Below are 21,609 nucleotides of genomic sequence, written 5' to 3'. Positions count from 1 at the left end.
AAAACAGCACGAGCAGTAATCTTTTGTGTGGCGAAAATGTGAACTAATGTAATGAATGAAGAATCATTTGCCCAAAGCAAAATTTTAAATCAGTGTGTGTGCGTCTGTGTGTGTGTGTGTGTGTGTGTGCGTGCCTGGGAATGAGGTGCATGCATATGTGCATTTAAAACCAAAGAACGCAATTGAAAAAAGTTAATTCTTATCTTTTCCAAAGTAAGCTGGCATTGTCAGACTAAACAGTGCAATCCCATTCGACAAGGCAAAATTGGCCTTGCAGATGCTTGAAGGAACAAAAATATCATGTGCGAAGTTATCTCTTAGGAGAAGAGATATTAAATCAAAGCCATGACTATCCATTCCTCAACCACCTCATACAAGGACAGGAGCAAACATTTATTAGTAATTGCTTTTTTATTTGATCTTTTCATCTTTTTTTTTTCCTTTTTTTTCAGATAGATCACAATGAACACAGCCTTTAGACAATAGCAGTTGAAATAATCCAAACAAATGAATGTCTCTGGTCTTTTCACCAGTTGCCCATTGTAGCGTGGAGCCCTATGCTATCAGTGTGGGCTTGGGGGTGGGGGGGGGTGGGGGGAAGACACTGACAAACAGTGGGTGCTTGCTTTAACTAACCAAAATGGCATGTTGTCTCTATGTGTGTCGAAGCAGTGGCTGTCTGAGTCAGTGTGCACCTGCATCAGTGTGAGTCAGAGACCAGAGGTGGTTAGCCACATCCTACAAGGCCCTGTCCTAATCACTTGGTAAAACCAACAGTCTCAAGTGGGTACAAATCACCCACTCTAGATTTGAGGAATGCACTGCCAACAGTGTATGATTCCAGCAGTGTGTAATTAGACAACGAAAGACCTTATATTATGCTCAATCTCTGTCTATGTGTTGACCTCAGCAGCAGCCTCTGCTCTATTAGACAGCAAATAGCCTGAGAGAGGGGGCATGGCTTTAGAGAGTACCTTCATTCCACTGGACCCAGCTCATTTCCTGCCCACACTTTGTGAGTGTGCAGACAGCGGCCAGGCCAGGGGAACACCATTTGAGGGGACAGCACTTCAAATGTGCCTGAACTGTGACAGTGACTCTTTGTGGCAGCCAAACCGAGTAAAAAACAGAATCCCGGGGTGACCTCTGCACTTTGTTCTAATTAATGACCAAATTAAAGACAGACCACAGCTGTAGGGGTTTGATGTGAGTTGGAATGAAATCCATATTACACGGGTGACATAAATTAAATAAGAAGAAAGGAATTGTTCTGTCAAACAATGAAGGCATGAAAGCAAATCAAGCACAGGCGCAGAGTATGCTTGATCCAGCATGAGGACAATGAGATAAAGAGAAAATAAACCATGAAGATAAGTGTGGAAGGGTGACATTTGTATGGATAGTGTTTTGTCCTCTCTTTCAGCCCTTCACTTTACCTTTAAGGGGCTATGCATTTAAATGAAAGACAGTGTGCTGCTGAATTGCCCGGTTGTTTGTATTTGTGTATGTCTGCAAAACAGCATTTTTGCAGTTGCAGAGTGCACTTTGAACAGCACACTTGTGCCGTTTGTATGATGTGAATGTCAGGCCTGCTTGATTTATCCAGATATTTGAGAGAGATAAAAAAAAAAAAAATCTCATTTAAAAATAACCATAAATATTTTCCTCCTCCGTCAAATCTTCCAAGCCCTCTCTAAAAACAGCCTCTGCCATCTCCCAGGAAAAGAGCAAGGGTAAACCGAAACCAAACACTTTACAGACGAAAGAGAGGAGAACAGCTAACAGTTGCTTTGCTCCTCAGAGGCGAGAAAGCAAACAGCTGAAAAGGAGAAAAGTAAACAAATGAATAGTGAAATAAAAAAAAAAAAAAAAAGATGGCAAGCAGGCAAAAGATAACAGCAGAATGGCAGAATGACAGGAGAATGTCCAAACATGTACCTCGATTAAGAAAAAGAAGCAAGAACAGAAGTACCAAAATACTCGGATGTGACATGTCTGAAGGACTGAACACGTTACATCTGCTGTCAAGATTCCAACTCAGCTCACACACACTTTACAGCAAACACACCAGAAGCCGTACGAATGTAAGTCACTGTTCCCTCTCATGGCTGCATCTTAAATAGATTTGGTGATTGTGGACATATTTACCAGAACACATCTAGTCTAATAGCCTACTGTTCCGCTTATTTTACTGTCAGAGAATATTAGAAAAAGCACCTCTCATTCCTATTTCAGAGAGTGGCCGAAATGTGCCAAAATTTTCAAAAATAAATGTCTATTATTATATTATTATTTTTTTTTTAAGAAAGCCTGAATGTGAAGACACTTGGTTATATAAACCGTGTACCTAAACAGCTAAGACATCAAATCCAAAGTAACTTCAGATAGAATTTCAGATGTCAAGTTTCTCTGCAAAGTATGAGAATTCTAACATGTATAGAGAAGGAATACATACATAAACAACACAGACTGCTGAAAAAGAACCTCTTTTGGTCCTTTATAGAAAATGCACATTCTGGTGGACCAGGGCTTTATAAGCAGTCACAAGCTCCACAGATACAACAAGCTCTCCGCAGAGACAGTAAGGCAGTTTTATGATCACCAAGGAAACCACTCCACTTTCCATATGGCAGGTTTCTTTTTTGGAAAGAAAGTAAAAACATAATGAACACAAGATACGCATACTAGTTATTGTTAAAGAAAATAGCTGCCGTGTAAAAATCTGCTCAGTAAAAATATTCAAACTGTTATCTTGTGGTTGTTGCTTTTTGTTGGTTTGAACTGTATTCTAGATCAGCTGGCTCATTAAGCGTTCAACAGTTATTGTATTTGATCCGGCGGGATCTCAGGGTAAAAAGAGGCGACATCTCAAAAGCACTGAAGCCAGCCTGCAAAGATGCAGAATAGAGAGGAAAAAAACACCAAGAAAAACCCAAACTAAAGCAAACTCACAGAGTTCGACAGCTACTAAGGCAACTTTTGCCAAATACAATATAAGCCCATGTATATTGCAACACAACTATATATTAATTTAATAAAATACACAATATAGCTTTTGTACACATAACAATTTGGCTCAAATGCACAGAAATTGCAGTAAAATCAACAAAAATATGTCAATTTTTTGATGTAAACACATCTAAATTGGATACATTTACACATATAATGATATTATGTATAGTGATAATGTGAAGGGACATTTTCTTGTTTGTTTATATTTTTGGATATTTGTCTTCGAAACAATGGCAGTGTCCTTTGCAGTTCTTTGAGTTAACACCTCACTCTTGACCTTAACTCGAGGACACTTTTTTTGCTGAGATTCCTCATTTCTTTTTTTCTTATAAAATGTATAAATATTTTAATATTTGGACACTATACATAGATTCATACATATAATCATCTATATAATCATATAGATATCATCTTTTCACAGTTGAGGAAAAATGTCCCTTTTTATACAACTTGTGATCGCCTTAAGGCATAGTCACACACATGATAATTCACTGTACACAAGGGACTGAAAGCTGATGATGTTCATGTATAAGACAATTACACAGATGGCCATCGGTGTGTAAGCATTAGTGTGTATGTGTGTGCGTGTGTGTTTGCGTGTGTGTAGAGGCATCGGTGCATGGGAGTGTGTCAGCATGTGTGTGCACAAAGTGTAGTGCACATGTGTAAAATTGGTGCGTGCGACTACACCGGCCAGCAACATGAATGTTTAAATAGAGGCGTGAGACAGACACAACTTACACATGTGGCTACAAATGACAGGTGAAATATGGTTACACTGTTAATAATCCTCCTTCAGCGTCGCATTTAATCCCCTCCAAGCAAGTCCATAACCAACCCCTGCGAACACAGCCCTGATTAACAACTCTCTTCATGTTCAGATACAGGATCCATCACAGGTTAAACACCTATATTAAAGTCAGAAAAGATAAGGTTGTTTTGCGTATTTCGATCTTTCACCGTCCCAAATAGATTAGAATTTGTTTCTCTGCTTCCACATCGATTGTCGTGTCTGACCATAAATAGTCCTTTTTCATTCAGTTTCTATGGCCATCACACATAACAGAAATCCACCTACACACACTTAGATATGTAGGATTTCACGAGAGACCATGAACAACACACTTATGAGCTGGTGGGCACTTAGATAAGCTTGCGAGGTGCCAGAGGCATAAGCCTCTGCAATTTGCTTAAGAATCCAAAACAAAAAGAGTTTAGAAATTCAGCAGAATTCGGATGTTTGTTACCCAGTTCCTTCTTGGTGGGAGCAATCTAAGCACCAAAACTGGTGCCAAATTATAAATGTTCCCATTGTCCATCCAGTGTCGGTAGTTTTCAACAACAAATAAAGTGAAAAGGGCTCCTATCAGAAGAGCCATTTAACCTTTTTGATTTGTTTTGGTGACAGTGACAGTTTTGGTATGAGAGTTTTTGGAATAGCATTATATTCCTCTCTCTACCTCCATATTTCTTTTTGTTGCGGTCCTTTGTGTCACTTCCTGAGTGTGCCAGTGGCCTCACTTCCTCTGCAGTCCTGCAATAATTTGTCGATGTCTCTCACCACCTGGTCAGCGTCCATTCTGTCACGGCTCACGTCGGGCTCCACCTGCTCCAGGACACACTCCATTTCACCTGATGCCTCTTGGCTGATCCTGGAGCGGGCCTCTGCGAGCACCTTGGCCACGGGGTCTGAGGGAGGCACGGGTGGGTAGACCCCCTGGTCTCTGGTTTGTTTGGTCGGTGACAGGTACTGACCATCAGGGGGTCCGTAGTGGCCAGAGCAGGTGGCAGGCGGGGGTTTGCCTTCAGCTCCGTCAGCTGGGCTTTTGACTGAGGAGCAGGGAGACATGGTGGAGCAGCCCTTGGTGGGACTGCCAGATGCTGAGGGTACCTCTTGGAGGAGTGGGCTGAGGGCACGTTTCGCCTTCAAGTAGGGCTTGACATTGGCGACCAGGATGGTGTGGTCACGTCTCTCTTTTCCAAAAGTACAGAACGTCTTCTTGCCATTGGGGTTGACAGTCTCGTAGGTCTCTGTCTCGGGCACAGTCTCCATCCCCGCTGGCACAAACATATTGTTGCGGTAGTCGACACCCTCTGCCTGGTTTCCTCCAGCGGGGAACTGGGGCATCCAGCAGCGGTCAGAATGACCCAGTACTCTGCACTCCTCCGTACAATTCACACAATCCTCATCTGCAGAGAGAAACAAAGGGAGGGGATGGATGGAGAAGAAAGTGATATTTATGTCACCAGTGTGCACAGAATAGAGTGAAACCACAGAGGAAGAGGTCAATAGAATCATAGTACTATTATGAAACTGAACAGTACAAAGAGTTAGAGCCCAAAGTTAGGGAAGCAGAGCCAAGCCTGGTGAAATTATGCAAAAAAGCCATGAGCCAGTTAAGGATGTTCCATTCTAAACACTGTAAATGCATGCACATGTCCATGCACGCACGCACACATACACGTACTGTACACACACACACACCTTTCCAAGGGACTGGGGGACACCTGCTAGCATTTTCCAAAGCTCTGATCAAGGGGATGGCAGAGCATACAGAAGGGATGGGGAGGGAGCGAGAGAGAGAAAAACAACAACAGTTGAGGTTTGGCAAAGGCATAGTGCCGTTATCATAAATTCATGTCAGTGGGCTTTGAAGCCCTCCCTAGACACAGAGACTGTGCCAAATGGCTTGTGCTTCTTCCCCGTGTGTTTGTGCCTGTTTATTTGTGTGCTCCTTGTTGTTGTGTGTGCACGCATGTGTGTTTAAGTGTGAGTGTGTGTTCTCCTCTTTCATCTCTATTCAGAAGGATGCACACTCTGGCTGATTATGGGAGTGTTCATGCCTGTGTCAAACAGATCCAGAACTTGGTTAAAAAAATATATTAAAAAGGGGGGAAAAAAAAGAAAAAAAAAAAAAGAGAGGACCACATTTTTTCCCCTCTTGGGTGTGAAAGTGAAAAAGAGAGAGAGGGAGAGAAAAAAAAAGACTGAGCATCTGTTGTCTCATAAATGGAATTTTTCCATGGGTCGGGTGGGATGAAACCAAGAGAAGACAGAATCCCAACATTTGAGACAATACGAATGAAATTTGTGCATCTCGTTCCTTGTTTCTCATCCTCATCCTCACATCAGGCAGTGTAATATACTGTCGACATATTTCAGTATGCTGCCTTGACAGGCCTCCATCAATCATTCCATTAGTTGACGAATTGTAAATCTGACATGGTGCAGGTTAAACAAACCCAAGAATGCACAACACACCAGCATTTAACACTGCTCTCCAGTAAAAACCGAAAGGTTGCTTGCACAGGCCTCTAAGCAAATGCAGCAGCTCAAGCCCATTTGCATACTGGTTTTGAGATGCATCTCTGCCTGTTTGAGGAGGCAAAAGCTGCAGACAAACACCACACTTCTAATTTCTTACAGCAATGCTACACTTACTTGTTTGCTAAAATACATTTTTGGGAACAGCACAAACAGCAGCAGAACTGAAGCGGCTTTCTTTGTTAAGAGGAATTAGGCAAATCTATTCATAGGAGCTTAATTTTTGCATTGTTGATGTTTGTATAGCCCAATGAAAGCGTCAGAAGCACAAGTGTCAGACAGCGATGTTTGAACAAAAACACAGTCACAGACTTAGCAATTTCACACTTTTCTAATGAACAGAAAACAACTTTCTCGTCACCTTTCACCTCCGCTGCTGAATGGTAATGACTTAAACCTTGATTCCTCATGATGAACCCTTGCCCTTGAATTTTGAGTATGGCACCAAAACCACATTTTAAATTAGTGAAATCTAATGCCCTTTCAAAACACTTGAAGTCTGCGGGTGAAATTTTGAAGTATTTGTTAACAGAGATGTTCTGTCAGGCTTTGTTTTAAATGTCACATTTAAAGGAGTAAGAATGAGGCGGCTCTGAGCTGTACAGTGTTTCCGCTACTATTCTCAACTAAATGGGAAACCGCAGCATTACTGTTAGGAGCTGCAACATCACTCCATCAGTTCCATTATGTCGTGCATAGACCTTTACAGCACGGCGACAGTGCTGCTTTAAAGACCACAAACTTGGGACTAATACAATCTTTTGTTGATGCAAATGAGCGGGCAGAGTGGATGTGCTTGAGTGCACTTGGCTGGGCTGTCTTTGCTGTGTTGCGGGTCAGCAGCCTTGATTCCTAGGAGACTGCCCTCCTAAGCTGTAGAGATGAGCTTAACACTTCACAAATGTTTGAAGAAGCCAAACAGCATTGGCAAAGAGAGCCTGACATTTCCCATGTCGAGGCAGTCATCTGAAGAGGAAATAGGGTGAGCTGGAAAGCGGAGGCCGGACCAGTTTGAGATGGACTCCATTTAAATGGTGTGGGGGTGAGCGAATGCATCTGCATGCACCGAGTAGCATTTGTGTGCGTGTTTGCACGCCTGTGTTTGCACGCCTGTGTTTGTGCAAGAGTGATTTGAGATTTGAATAAGAAAATATAAACAACACGTCGAAGCCCAAAGATTGATGATATGGTCGAAATCTTGTACATACATAATAAAAACCTGGATACACTTTCCAACCAGAACACGCTATTACTCTAATCCATCACCAAGCCACAAAGTATACACCATACATGTAACCAAGCCTAACAGCTGGACAGCCACTGCCTGTCACACACCCGGCTTGCATGCATTCCAGACACACACACACAATTAACTTAGCCCCTACAATGTCTTCATGCTCTCAGAGGTGATTGTCCATTCACCGTGTGCATATTAAAGCATAAATAATCCATGCAGACATATTTCCCTCTATTTAGTTGGAGGAAACCTCTGATAGATTATTCATGTCTCAGCTGCACGTTCAACCTTGAGGCGTTCTCCTCATATCTATGGCTAACAATATGACATATGAGAGCAAGGGTGACATTCATCTCTCTCTCTCTCTCTCTCTCTCTCTCTCTCTCTCTCTCTCTCTCCACCATGGCTCCACCAGCTCTTTGGGATGGGCAACAGAAGCCTCCACCAAGGACACATTTGCCTGTGATGATTTGGCTAGCAGGGGCGTGCTCAATTGTTCCCTCTCCAGTTTCTCTCTCAGCGCTGTGTATTGCCCAAGATAAATTACACTGATAAGATACAGTGAGTCATCCAATCATTTGTCAAAATTTGATTCACCTCTCAGTCAGTGACTTGATATGGCACAATGATGACAGGCTAACCTGCTTTATTCATTATTTTTGAAATCAAAATCAGTAAGAAAAAGACTCATATTTCGGTTTTGACTCCTACAATATCATCTTTTGTATTTCTTCAACACTTGCAACTTGCTTTTATTGTCCTCTAACCTTTATGTTGTGTACTGATGACCTCAGTCCCTCGCAGTATTATTTTTCATTTTGCAACATCATTGCTTTCATTTTTTGGCTGAAATTCAAAGTGTTTGCTGCAAAATCATAACATCAAGATCGAGCCTCAAGATATCAATCTGTGTTTACAACAGGGACACAGCATTCTTTATCTTTCACTGTTCACTCTTTTATCAAGTTTGCAATCTTGGACGGTGATATTGTATGGCGAAAGAAAAATGTGTCCTCAAGTCTCATCTCGTATACAAGCCTTGAAAATGGCCGGTATATCTCATAACCGCGCTGGCCCTGAATCAAATGGGAACAAATGAAAAAGACAGGGGACGACGTGGTGATTTGCAGCGAGAATTTTAGATTACTCAGTCTAGAGCGTGATCAAAACAACTTGGACATCAGAGAAAAGAGAAGAGGCAAAATTCAGCTCAATTTACAATGAAAGTGTCACTGAGACTCTGATTGAATTGTCAGGAGGCAGGCACCGCTGATGTTTGTATCTTTGCAGCCCTATTGTAGACACTTGACCCGAATCCCTGATTGAAATCAGATATTTATTACACCTCTATTGCCAACAAAAAAGTTTAATTAACTCCACACACTCTTTTGGACTTGTGGATCCTTTTTTAACAGAGAGCAGCCAGAGCTATCTTACTACCTCTGGCAGGGTTAATTGCCTTGCTTTAGGGCAGAATAGCAAGACTGGGTAACAATGAGTTAGATAGGACGGCTATGTAGTTGCCAGTTATCTTTACTGCTAAGGGCACATGAAACAGATATCAAAGTAGCAAAGCGGCTCTAAGAAATCTTTGAGCAATAGCAAAAGGACACACAGTGTCATAAAAGGTACCAATTCAGAGAAACCCTTAATTCAGCAACATGCCCAAAATATATAAAAAGAGGAATGATCCTGGTTCAATGTGTTATTTGTCAACATCAGATATTGCTGTGTCCGTAACAGCAGCCGGGGTGAGAGAGGTCGGTGGAAGTGAAAGACAGATGAACGAAGGATTTGTTAATTACTTTCTGAACCAGTGAGGTACTTTATCTAAAATGTAAAAATCAGTCCCTACATGTATCTCTTTAAAGTGACTGGGACATTTTTAGAGGCAGTTCTTGCTGAATAAATTATGAATAATTTGAATGAATAATTTCAATAACGAATTCCATTTAAAAGCAGGCTAGAGTGTCTAAAATACAGCGTGTGATGACTGCCCCATGTACTCAGATGAAGGCAAGGAGGGAACAACAGAGGGCTAGACTAGACTATTGAAACTGTGTCCGTATGCGTGAGTCTGCATGTATGAACGAGTTCACATTGTACCTAACTTTATAGTTCTAAAAAAGTTCCTAAAAACAGGGACCGAACCAAAAAAAGACTTCATTCATCTGTAACAAAGGGGCACAATGAAAGGAGAAAAATGAGCCATTTTCATTTGTTCCTGATAGTTTTTTCTTTTGTTAAAGAAAGTCTGATTTTCAATGCGGTCCTTCTCTGCTCTCTGTTAGCTGCATGCCCTGATCTTTCTGGAGCACTGAGCCTTTGCTGTGTACTTACACTGGATTTACAAGAACAGGACACTATTATTGGTATCTCATTTTTCAACCTACCCTTTTCTAATACTCCTTGAGGAGCACCATGCAAGTGCAGATGCAACAGAAAATACACAACAAACACTCGAGGATGGCCGGGCATACCCGCCATAAAGACACACTCACACGCACCCACACACGCACTAACCGCTATCACAACTCCACTTGATATGATTCACAACACAGTGTTAGCTGTAAAATGCCAAGATGGAATGAGGTCGATATTAAAAAACTTCACAAACCCAAAGGGACCAGAAATAAATGCTGAAAAACTTAATACAGTGTTAAGCCCAGTGGAGTCCTAAATTGTTGTGTTCTGCTGTCATTTAGCCAGTAATCATATATAAGCAGCCACATTTTATCACCATCTCATATCATGAGAGTTATCAGTATCATGAAAACCTCCTGCAGCCATTTCAGCAGCACAGCAAGTGACGGTGCTTTTTCTACTGAGCCGTAAAATGCCTCTAATCTCTTTCCAAATGATAAAAAAAAAAAAAATGCCCCTCTGTTTTCCTTCCAGAAAAAGTCTTTTAATAAATTAATGCTTAATTAACGAGGGCCACGGGCCACGTAAAATCACACATACTGTAGGTGGGCAAGAAGACACAGGGCTCTCCCTCAACGCAGACTAATAGAAAGTAACTGGTCACCATCCCCAGAATGCCGAGCTGTTCACAAGCTGTTGTTTTTTTTTTTTTTTTTTTCTCCTCTCCTCGATTAAATTTTTCAAACTTTCGGGGTGGAAGCTTTCAGGATGGCGCGTGAAGGATGTGCACCTAAACCTGTGAGTGTGAAAGTGTGGCTTGTGTATCAGTGTGTGTCATAAAGCATGGTGTGATTTCCCTAAACACCCTTTTCTCCCTCCAGACGCCTGCCCCCCTGGCCCTACATGCCCATCCCTCCTCGCTTTATTACCCAGCCTTGTGATTAATGTCCCTCTGTCACACACTGTGGTTCCCGAGGAGGGAGGGAAGAACCGAGGGAGAGCTGTACATGCAGCCTATTGCTGGCAAAGTAGCAGCAGCATCAGCAAGCTGAATACAGGACAAACTCATAGTGTGGTAGAGTGTTCCCCAAGTTCAAAAAACAAGGCGCAGGAAAGTAAAAAGCTGCAAACACCTAACAATTTAGCTTCCATCGCAGTGGTGGTGAAGCATTCCACCACTGAGTACACCTGGGTAGTCATTAGACAGATCTTTGAGCTACCAAAGCAGCCTATGTGGATGGAGGACGATCTGAGATAACATGCGCGCGCGTGTGTGTTTGTGTGTTAACTCTGTGTTGCGGTGAATATCTCCCCAACCCACCCAAGGTGGACAGGAGGAATGGCAGCTGACGAATTGCGTCGAGCATCTGTGACAGACCATGACTGCACCTGTTCACCTGAGGGAGCTCACAGTGTGTGTTTGTGTGTGCATGTGTGTGTGTGTTATTGTGTTTTTAATCTCCTCGCCTACTGCTATCTGGCCCAGCTGATCCATGCAACCCCCCCCTTTCCCACATTCTCAGCCAATCAGGGTGGCTAAATATTTGAACTGCACAGATGAGAGAGTCTCCGCTCTGACTGAGCCTAATGTTTAGTAAATATCTTATGACTTCTCAGGTCGCCACTCTATCAAACAACGGCAGTTAAAAGAGAGAATTTCAGACTCCAGGTCTGGGAGAACAGAGTGTGCATCAGATATTTCAGATTTTGTTTTCGAAGAAATTAAAAATTACAAGGTAGACTAGAGGGCTGATTTGTCCTGGAGCTACGTACAAAAAATAGGATTAATGAATATGATTTTCACTGGTGAGGTAGATCTTACGGTAACCACTGCTTCAATTTTGGGAATGACAAGGTTTTATAAAATAACTGCTGTTTTCTTATGAAACTCCCTCTGTTTCTTCTTTGGTGTATCTGGTTTCATCATGACATAGATCCAAATAAATCAAAATGTTATACTTCAAATATCAAGAGCAAGCTGGTTTATATTCGCTTCTCCTTACACAGCATTGTTGTGTTGAAAATGAGAACATTACTCAAGTGTATTACTGCGCCTGATATTTTTGTGATTCTAAAACAGAGCTGTGCTGGGAAAACAGGTTGCTCTCTACAGTTGGCCAGTCTGTTTTGTCAACATTATTTCAAGAGGTTGCAATATAATACAATTTCCATCAAACTGCTGGTCTATTCAATATAGTCTTCTGTGAGACCTGCATTTCATACTGGCCTACAGCTCTGCTTGAAATCTATCAACGACATCAAATGGTGCCCATGATGTGATTTAAAATGGTATTTTGGAATAAACTGACGATTTAAATGCACTTATCCCTTTTTTTTTCTGGTGAAGCTTTCCATCCATGGCATCGGAGCCCACAATCAATATAATGTATCTAAGTAACGTCGCTGGATCCAAATTAAAATGTGGTAAATTGTTGGTTTTACTTTAAAGTTCTACTGACAGTGTGGTTGTGTGTTGAGGGAGTACGTCTGGACTGTATTGTGCAGCGGGTGGCTTAGCACAATGAGAAGGATACTTCTCTCCAGTGTAATAGCTTTTATCACAGTGGGAGGCAAGAGAACACCGATGCATAGCAGGAAATGCTTGGCAGCAGTGGTGGGGGTGCCCGGTGGCTGGCGATGCCGAGACTGAATCAAGGACATATATCTCAGGATCAAACACGTCCTCTCTTCAGGCATTCCCTCACAAACTGCGGGCCCCTCCGTCAGTTAATGCCTGGCTAAGTTGTTCAAAGAACACCCTGAGGAGAGAGTATTTATGCATAGGAGAGAGAAGGATAAAAACCCAAGAGGATGAGGAAGAGGAGAATAAGCTCATATTCAAACAAGAACAAACACACAAAGCCTAATCAATGATGAGCAAGCAGGGATGTGTGCTGTGGGTGGCGAGAGAGGTCTGTGGGTTGTTGAGATGGGGGGCATCTGGACAGCCAGATTGATGTTCTCAAATAGCGCTTTCCCTTCCACACAAAGGGAAAAAATGCACAATGTGGTCCTTATAAATACAAATTTGTTTTCAAGTGACCTACCTAATAACATAAAGGCTGCCTTCTGCCTGCACACGTGTGTGTGAGTGTGTGTGTGCACTTGTACTTGCTACATAGAGAGGACCAGATCAAGTTTTTAACCACAGAGTGAGGACATTTGTGGAAAGTGAGGACATTTTGGCCGGTCCTCACGACTTAAAAGGGCACTTTGAAGGTTAAGACTTGGTTTTAAGGGTAAGGTTAGTTAGAATTAGATTTAGGTTATTAGTTTTGAAGTATTTGATTGTGATGTTATGGTTAGGGTAAGAGGCTATGGAATGCTTTATGTCAATGAGGGCTGTCACAAGTACTGAGTGTATGTGTGTGTGTGTGTGTGTGTTTGCCTGAACAGAGCAGAATGGAGTGTGTCTGGTGGCTCAGTGCAACTTGGGGCATGTTTTCCCTCACATTAACGTACATTTTTACTACATGCTTTAGACATTCACAGCTGAGCCATGTGCTGCATGCTATAATCTCAATTATCACAGGTTTATGTAAGCTTTAATTGTTAGTCGAGGTCAGCCTTGAGACAACTGTGTGAAAAAAGGGTGGGGGGATCTCACAGTTTCTGTTATCTGTTGACCTCTGACTAGAAGAAAACAAAGCCCAACAAACAGGTTTTCAACGGTAATGAATGGCCATGGGAACCTATCCAAGGCCAAAAAGCGCTGAGAACAGGCAAGCTGATCTTTATCTGTAACCACATCTGTGACAAGTGACAACACTCTTCAGAAAATTCCCACTGCTGTGCTTAAACTAAGTTTCAAGTGTTCTTAATGGAGATGCTTTTGTTGCTGCAGACAGAATAAGAGAAAGGAAGAAAACTATCACAGAGAATAAGTTATTTTTGCATTCTTTCTCTCGCTGTGTGTAAACACAGCAGCTCGGAGCATTCACCGCTCACAGCGGTCAGAGGCACCTAATAAATATTGCAAGGTCAGTCAAGGAAGATCCTTGCTTCAGCCCATCAAAAAAAAAAAAAAACAAAAAAAACCTGTGCCTCTCTTTGACTTAATACATATAATTCACATTTCCTCTGGCTACAACTCACTCTTCGACTCCCCGTTCTCTCACTGCTTAAGTGTTCTAATGGTGGAGTAATGGCCAGATGTCTGAGAGGAACAACTCTAACATCGTTCCTGCTGTCATCAAGCTATTTATACCCCTCAGTCCATTAACATGAAAAGATTATAAGTGGAGGAATAAAAATATACAATTACATGGTGATATATGACAATCTATACTTGTTTCTATAGACCATATATTGCATTTTGCTGTAAAGATATAAAAGTTACAAGTTCATTTCGTGGTATTTTTTGTCAACTTATCAAATAAAAATGACACAGGCGCCTATAAAAATGTACAAATATTTACAGATAAACACAACTGTTTGCTTTGATAGAACAGTTCAGCTTGCTTTTGTACCTTTGGCACTGAAAATATGCATGCCATTGCAAATTGAATTTCTTAAAAATGTCTACAGACAAATGCAATATTGTGTGTCAGCCCAAATTGGCAATTTGAACCATTTTCTTCTTTTGCAGGAGATAAAATATGCTCCATGTATTCACCAATGATTAAACTCTTGCGGCAACATTTCTCTAAAGCTGACCAAAAAGCACACATTTACCCTATAATAAACAACACGGGCACACTGTAACACATACAAAACAAAGCATGTACAAGACTGTGGTTTTATGTATTACTGATGCATGACCTGTCCTATGTTCAAATACTGTACATAGATTGAGGAGAACAGCTAACAAAACAAGTCTGCTGCACAGCCTACTTTTAAAATGGGATTAAGTGTTTTCCCCTGTTAGGTGTTGTCTGAGGCAGACATGTTAGCAGGAAGGAACAAAGAGAGACAGAAAGCCACAGGTCAATAGTATCTTGCCACCTTTACCTGGAGAGAGACATGGAGGGTGGCACAAAGGGCGGCAAGGAGACAAGAAGGGAACTTATTAGAAGATGAGGCGAGAAGCGTGGTGAATCAGTGGCTAATCCTCCGTTTCCTCTAAGCCTGTGTAATTAGGACATGGGGGATTGCACCGTGACAGGGGATGCTTCTGGACCGCCTTGCTTTTTTCCTTCTCTTTTGTTTATTTCTTCCGTCTTTAGCCTGGCTTTATGGCAGTTTGTCATCTAAATATAGCATGCTCGTGTGTGTCTCGTCTTTACTGTGCATGTATTGCGGCACTTTCCGTCATAAGCAACATAAACAGACACAGCAGGCCTGCACCTTCTTTTATGTCTACTCACTACTACTTACTGCTTGCAGATGTGAACAAGAATGCTCTCTTTTCAGGTGCTTTGGTCGCTGCATGACACCCTTGGATTGTATTTGGGCACTTGTGTGTGAATCAAATGGGCTGTTTCAATCAAACACTTCATCCACCACACACACACACACACACACACACACACACACACACACACACACACACACACCAAACAAACAAACACACCATGGTCGAGGGGGGTGCCTATAACTGAGGAGCCTTAGGAGACAGAGCACAGTGTGGAGCAGACATGAGACCAGAGACCAGAAAGGCTGATCAGCATCCTTCTGCCTGTTAATAGCCTTAATCTACTTCCTTCCCCCAGTAGACGGTAAGGGAAGTTGCCTTGGCCCATTTAGAGAGATAGTGAGTGCAAGAAATAAAGTGAGAAAGGGAGAGAGAGAGAGACAGGGGAAGAGAACTCGGAGAGAGAGAAGAGGGAGGGGGCAGGGAATTAAAAAAAATTAAGCCAAGAGAATCTATGACTCACCAGCTCATTACAGAAATCCTGTTACTATCCAAGGAGAAAACAGGTTTAAAACACCCTATTAAAGAAAGAATGAAGGGAAACCTTTTGTTGCTAATTCACAGAGGGTCGTCTTTTGATGTGCTTCACTCCAACAAATTTTTACATTTCAACCATTCTACTTTAACGATGCTATTTCCAACACTCTAGATTTGAGGGATCACTTCTTAAACTGATTGGATTTAGTGCCTAAAATGAGGCGCCGAGGCCCTGTCCTCGCAACTGGCCTAAAACAACAAGGATAAAACCCATTTAGTGTTGTGGGGGCTTCATTCAGACAATCCATACAATAACATGAGCCACCAGACATTATACAATCCTGTCACATTTGCTGAATTAAATCACTTTCTTATATTGTCTCTCTCTCTCTGTCTGCCTCTCTGTTTGTCGCTCTCTTTTGAACAAAGGGATTTGAACAACTCAGGGTGTCATGGCTTTGTGCAAGTAATCATTCCCATGTGTAGTGCTTTAGCAGGATTATGGAAAAGTGCTTCTGATTCTTTCTCTCAACAGAGCCATCACTGTAATACAACAACACATACAGTGTGTAGTAGCGTAGCGTTGTCCTTACTATTGCATGAGGGACCTGTGGTATCAAATGTCCTTGATAATTTCTAGCATTGATTTTTTTGTAAGAAGCATGAAGCTAAGCTCTAAGACAAAGGCTGGAAAAAGGGTTGGGCAATTAGACGAGTATATCTATGTATCTGCAATTAGCTGAGTCCATTGCTGGAAGGGTTGGGTACCCAAAGCCAATGCTAATATGGCACCAGTTCCTATACGACTGGTATATCAGACCATGCATGTGTAACATGTAACATAAATTCCTCAAAATCATGCAAAAAAAAAAAGGGGAAGGAGAATTCTGTGACCTTTACGCTGATGTGACAGCCTTCCTTTTTGTGGCTGAAACAGGTCAAACTCGAGAGAAGGTAGGTGGAACATGTTGAGAGGCATAACACTCAGAGACAGACACCTAGAAGGATGAAGTGGTCTTGATTGGTCCTGGTGTTTTGAAAAATATTTCAGACGTCAGAAAAATCACCCTGTTTGCAGAAGAGTTGAGGCACAGTGTCAAATGGAAATAAAAACAGAATGCAAATGCTTGCAAGCTAACTGTGTTTACCGAGAACAGTTTTACAAAGTGTTCCTGAGCACATGTAGGAATATCCTTTATACAATCATGAGTTCACATAGTGGTGAACCTCGCTCCATCCTCATTTGTGAACGACTGAGTCTTTCGAGGATGCCCCTTTCATACCCAATCATGATGCTATCACCTGTTACCAATTAACCTGTTTACCTGTGGAATGTTCCAAACTGGTGTTTTTGGAGCATTCCACATCTTTCCCAGTCTTTAGTCGCTCCTGTCCCAACTTGTTTGAAACGTGTTGCTGAATCAAATTCAGAATAAGCTTAAATTTACAAAAAATCAATGAAGTTGATGATGTAAAATGTTAAATATATTGTCTTTGAACTGTTCTCTATTGAGTATATGTCCAAAAATGATTAGCAAATGATCACATTCTGTTTTCATTATGTTTTACATAGAAATCATATTTTCAACACAATTACAAACAAATGGATTCTTAATCCAAGTTTGGGATTTATGTGCTGCAGTGGAAAACCTGCTCTTCTACAGTTGGATGAAAAGCCAGATGTGCCAATGATTTGTAATATTGTCTTTCAGACTCAGTTCTGCAGATTGTGATACCCTCACCAGAAAGCTCCAGTATTTCGTCAGAGAGCAGCTGTGACACTTGTGAAGATCTGTTGTGTACTTTTCTTACATTAATTCAGCTAAACTAACAGCATCTGCAGCTATGTGGAAATACTTTAAGCACATACCTGATATGACAACAGTCAGACATTTTCAAACAGCCTAATCTGACAGACCAAGCCTGCTTACTAGTTTGTGCAAATATTTTTATTTTTCTTCCACTTTGACTCACTAGACTACATAGAGTCAGCCATTTTCACTGCGTGTTATCTGCGTGTTATTGCAATTCCGTAGAGTCCACTAAATCACATGAACACATACATTATTTATTTGTAATTTGGCAAATAAAGGAGAAACTCAATGCTGAAGCAAAGTTTGGGCTTAATTAATAATGCACGCCATCATCGCACTTCAAATCACTACCTTGTCTTTGTCCCGCACATGACACCAATACTGTGTGAAGTATCAAACTATCAAATAACACTATCATTACCTGCTGTAACGTAATGTGATCACCCTCAGTCTGACTGCCTGCTAAACAGTGTGATGCATCTGTCAAAAGAGGGAAAGAAGTGTGAAGACACACCACCTGTACGCTTCTTGCCGTGCTGCATAGCAACACACCACTCGAGATTCACCGTCCTGCACATGTACTCATGAGACTAATATGTGCAATAAGAAAACTGTACACTTTAGCATGTAGGCATTTGATCAATTGTGCCAATGAACAGCAGTGCAGCTCCCCTAAGGATATTGGCGGGTGTTGAACAGAGGCTAAGTGGAAAGGTGGAGAGAGGTAGGTTGAGTCGATGGTGTTGGCTTTCTCAGCCCCGGGGCCTAACACATTTAGAGAGCTAACTGACACACTTTGGATGTATTAGCCACAGTGAGCTCTGCCAACCTCTCCTCTATTTCTGCTGCGCCTCCTCCTCCTCCTCCTATCGCCGTCTGTCTGTCACTGCAATCTCCTCTCCGTGCAAGACTGAGGAACATGCCTAGTGTTTCAGCAACATTGCTTTAGCATTGATGTTCCTCCGTGCCCCAGCCAAATTGGTGTTTGCCAGTCTAGACACTGGTTGCTTGTGTCTCTGTGTGGATAAACATACACACACACACACACTAACACTCTCAGTTGTCTGTTTATAAGTATGATTAGATTAAAAGAAACTGACGGAAATGCAATAACGGTCTATTAGTCTACCCGTCAGGGGGGATAATCATTTCAAATAGAAATGTGTTTTCCATCTCACTATCTAATTTATACTTTCTTTGCCTCTGCATATGTTTCACTCCTGAGACTGGTGGGTTATGAGCACGAGGCTTTAAAACAGGCTGGGTTCAAGTCCAGGCCACTACAATAAAACACAAATAAATAGAAATATATAGCAATAAGTGCTGCTCAGACTCGGCTCGTGAGAAACAAAACCCAAAGGCTAGAGGACTCCAGCTCTCTCTGACAAATGTATGCACTGAATTTGAAGGTGAGAAAAACAACTCCTCTCAGTCCACGCTGCCCCATTCTATGTGGTGGTTTAAGATTAGGGTCAAAGATTAGAAGGCTTACACAAGATAAGAATGGGATTAAAAGAGCTCAGAGATGTAAAATTACAGATCAGAGAACTGCTGAAAACACACCTGAATCATAAACAAACTCATAACACAGCAGCCACCTGTCCTGCTGGACAATCCTGGCATCATGGGGGGGTGGGGGGTGGGGGGTGGGTGGTGGGGGGTGACAAAACAATGTATTCCTGATGAGAGAATAGGAAGTGAATATTATGGAAGCAGCATCCAATATTCCAGAGATGGATTCAGCACACATCAAAGGCTGCCTCTGCAGTAAGTCTGTTAGATTTGGGATTAATGGACTCCAGAGGGGCCTGGACACACACGCAGGCACACACGCACGCGCACACACACACACACACACACACACACACACACACACACACACACTCACAAACACGTACACAGAGACACACAAAATCCACTACCACAACTTCGCCTGATAAGATTCACAACCCAGGCTAAAGCACTGCAGTGCAGAGTATATCTATTCTAGTAGCTCTCCACAGTAGAGTCTCTACTGCAGCATGATACTGTGTTACAACGTGTTGCGAGTCAGTGTAATTTCTTAACATTCTAGTAAATTTTGGACAACTAATGCTTCAAATGTCCAAGTGGTTTGAGTGCAAGATTTCCATGAACGCAGAGCGTGCTCTCTCCAGCCATGTCGACTGGATTGTTTGGACAAGTTCTTTATTTTGCTTGTCAAATTACGAAGCACAGGCCCAAACAGACACACACACACACACACACACACACACACACACACACACACACATGCATGCATACGTGCACACACAACCGTAAGTTGCCTCCAAGCTCCAATGAGTTCATGCAAATTACAAAAATGCAAATTCGGGTGGTAAGGCTCAGCTGTCCTCTGATGCATTTTGAGGAAAACACGACAAAACTGGGGAAAGTCAACAATGAATCTATTTCTTTTAATCTCGACAGACAGAAAGACAGCCTAATCCCAACCCTGACTGCCTTTCCACCCCAATGCCCAGCCTCTCGCCCATGCTGCCACCCCCCTCCTGCATCTCCTGCCCCCTGGGCTAAAACCACAGGTGCAGGCAAATGCAAACCACTGGGTGGAAAATGCTCGTTGACAGCATTCTGGTGTGTTTGCGATTGGTCAGTGAACAATGAGGGAGTTTCCTGAACCACTTGTCGTGCTGATGGAACAGCTGGACACCAACACCATACACGGATCAGGGTGGGAAGAGACCATGCGGAACAACAGGGAACTTAAAACTAAAATGAGATTCAGCGGAGCTTAAGCTCACTGTCATTTCACAAACTGTGAGCTGCAAAGAAAAAAAAAATCACAAAGAACACAAACAAACCTAAGTCATAGTTATTTGCAAGAAATTCTCTACATTTAAATGATTGGATTATATTTCACACTGTAATTGTGTGTGAAATAAGCTTCTGCACACAGCGGGATTTGTCTAATTTTACTGTCACTTGGAGATATTGTATGTATATAAGATGGTGGCAATCACCTGTTGTTCGATATGTCTTGAATTTTGATGTGGTTGCCTGGATACAGCAAGAGTATGTGTATTTTCACATCAGTCTGTGTCTACTAATTCACTGGCTTGCACTGCTATTGTCTGCCTCTCGTCTTTTCAGCACCACCACACAAGCACGAACTCACAGCCATGTGCGCACCCAAACCCGTTCTCATCCACATGATCATCCTGAGGAGCATTATCACAATCTAGGGAACTAGATTATCCCTGGGCTCAAAACTTCATCCTCTTTGATCCCCACTTGGGAGGGGATGAGAGGCAGCACAGGGGAACGTCACCCAGATTTCCCACTTGTTAATCAAGGAAGATTTTGATCACCTTCAGGGACAGATGGACAACTGTTTTCAAAACATCACCACACAATGGGCATCATGCTATCAAGGATACTTCCTCGAACAACCTCAAACTATTTCTGAGATCCCATGATGATGTCAGTAATGCTTATTTGCTAAAACTATATCTAATATAGCTGCAGATATTTTTATTAATATGTTTCACTGTGCGGTGCCTCAGACAAGTATGTGTGCACCAGTGCTGCCTTTCACCCAAATTCAGCTAAATTAATGCAATGCTACACTCTATAGCGCTTGAATAAATATATCAAACTTGGAGAACTAATTCCAACAATAACAGCTATAAACACGAGTGAATCTGGTGCTAGCGTGAGTAACATGCATAATTTGATCAACTGAGTGGGGCTCTCTCTCAAATCTGTTCCCAAAAAAAACAAAACAAACTGCACATCTGCAACACATCCAATGTCACCGTGGTCTGAATTTCAATGAAGTGTGTGTAAACCAAAAGAGGAGGCGCAAACACCCATAAGCACTGTATGAAGATCCATCACACTTAGTTGTTTACACTGCAAGCCCTCTAAATCTCCATAATAGATCTTTGTTGTGGTTTGAGGTGGGATGGTGAGGTCAGCTGTTAATTGGCTGCTGGTAATTACAGATGCATCTTAAGCTTGCTGACACTGTCCATGGGGCTTTGGAGAC

General features: G+C 42.0%; 1 protein-coding gene across 2 annotated transcripts in view; it reads right to left on the bottom strand.

Annotated features, from left to right (window-relative positions):
• Positions 1 to 392: 392 nt before the first annotated feature.
• The window catches only part of pcdh17 (protocadherin 17), a 55,986-nt gene continuing 34,769 nt past the window's right edge, over positions 393 to 21,609 (bottom strand). For both annotated transcript variants that reach the window (XM_076730524.1, XM_076730534.1), the window contains exon 5: positions 393 to 5,202. In XM_076730524.1, the coding sequence (XP_076586639.1) occupies positions 4,505 to 5,202 (698 nt within the window). In that variant the 3' untranslated portion in view covers positions 393 to 4,504. The remainder of the gene's footprint in view (positions 5,203 to 21,609) is intronic.

The sequence above is a fragment of the Chaetodon auriga genome, chromosome 1, assembly GCF_051107435.1.
Source record: "Chaetodon auriga isolate fChaAug3 chromosome 1, fChaAug3.hap1, whole genome shotgun sequence".
NCBI classification, from domain to species: domain Eukaryota; kingdom Metazoa; phylum Chordata; class Actinopteri; order Chaetodontiformes; family Chaetodontidae; genus Chaetodon; species Chaetodon auriga.
The sequence above is the reverse complement of the archived record's forward strand: the minus strand, read 5'-3'. Positions and strand labels throughout refer to the sequence as shown.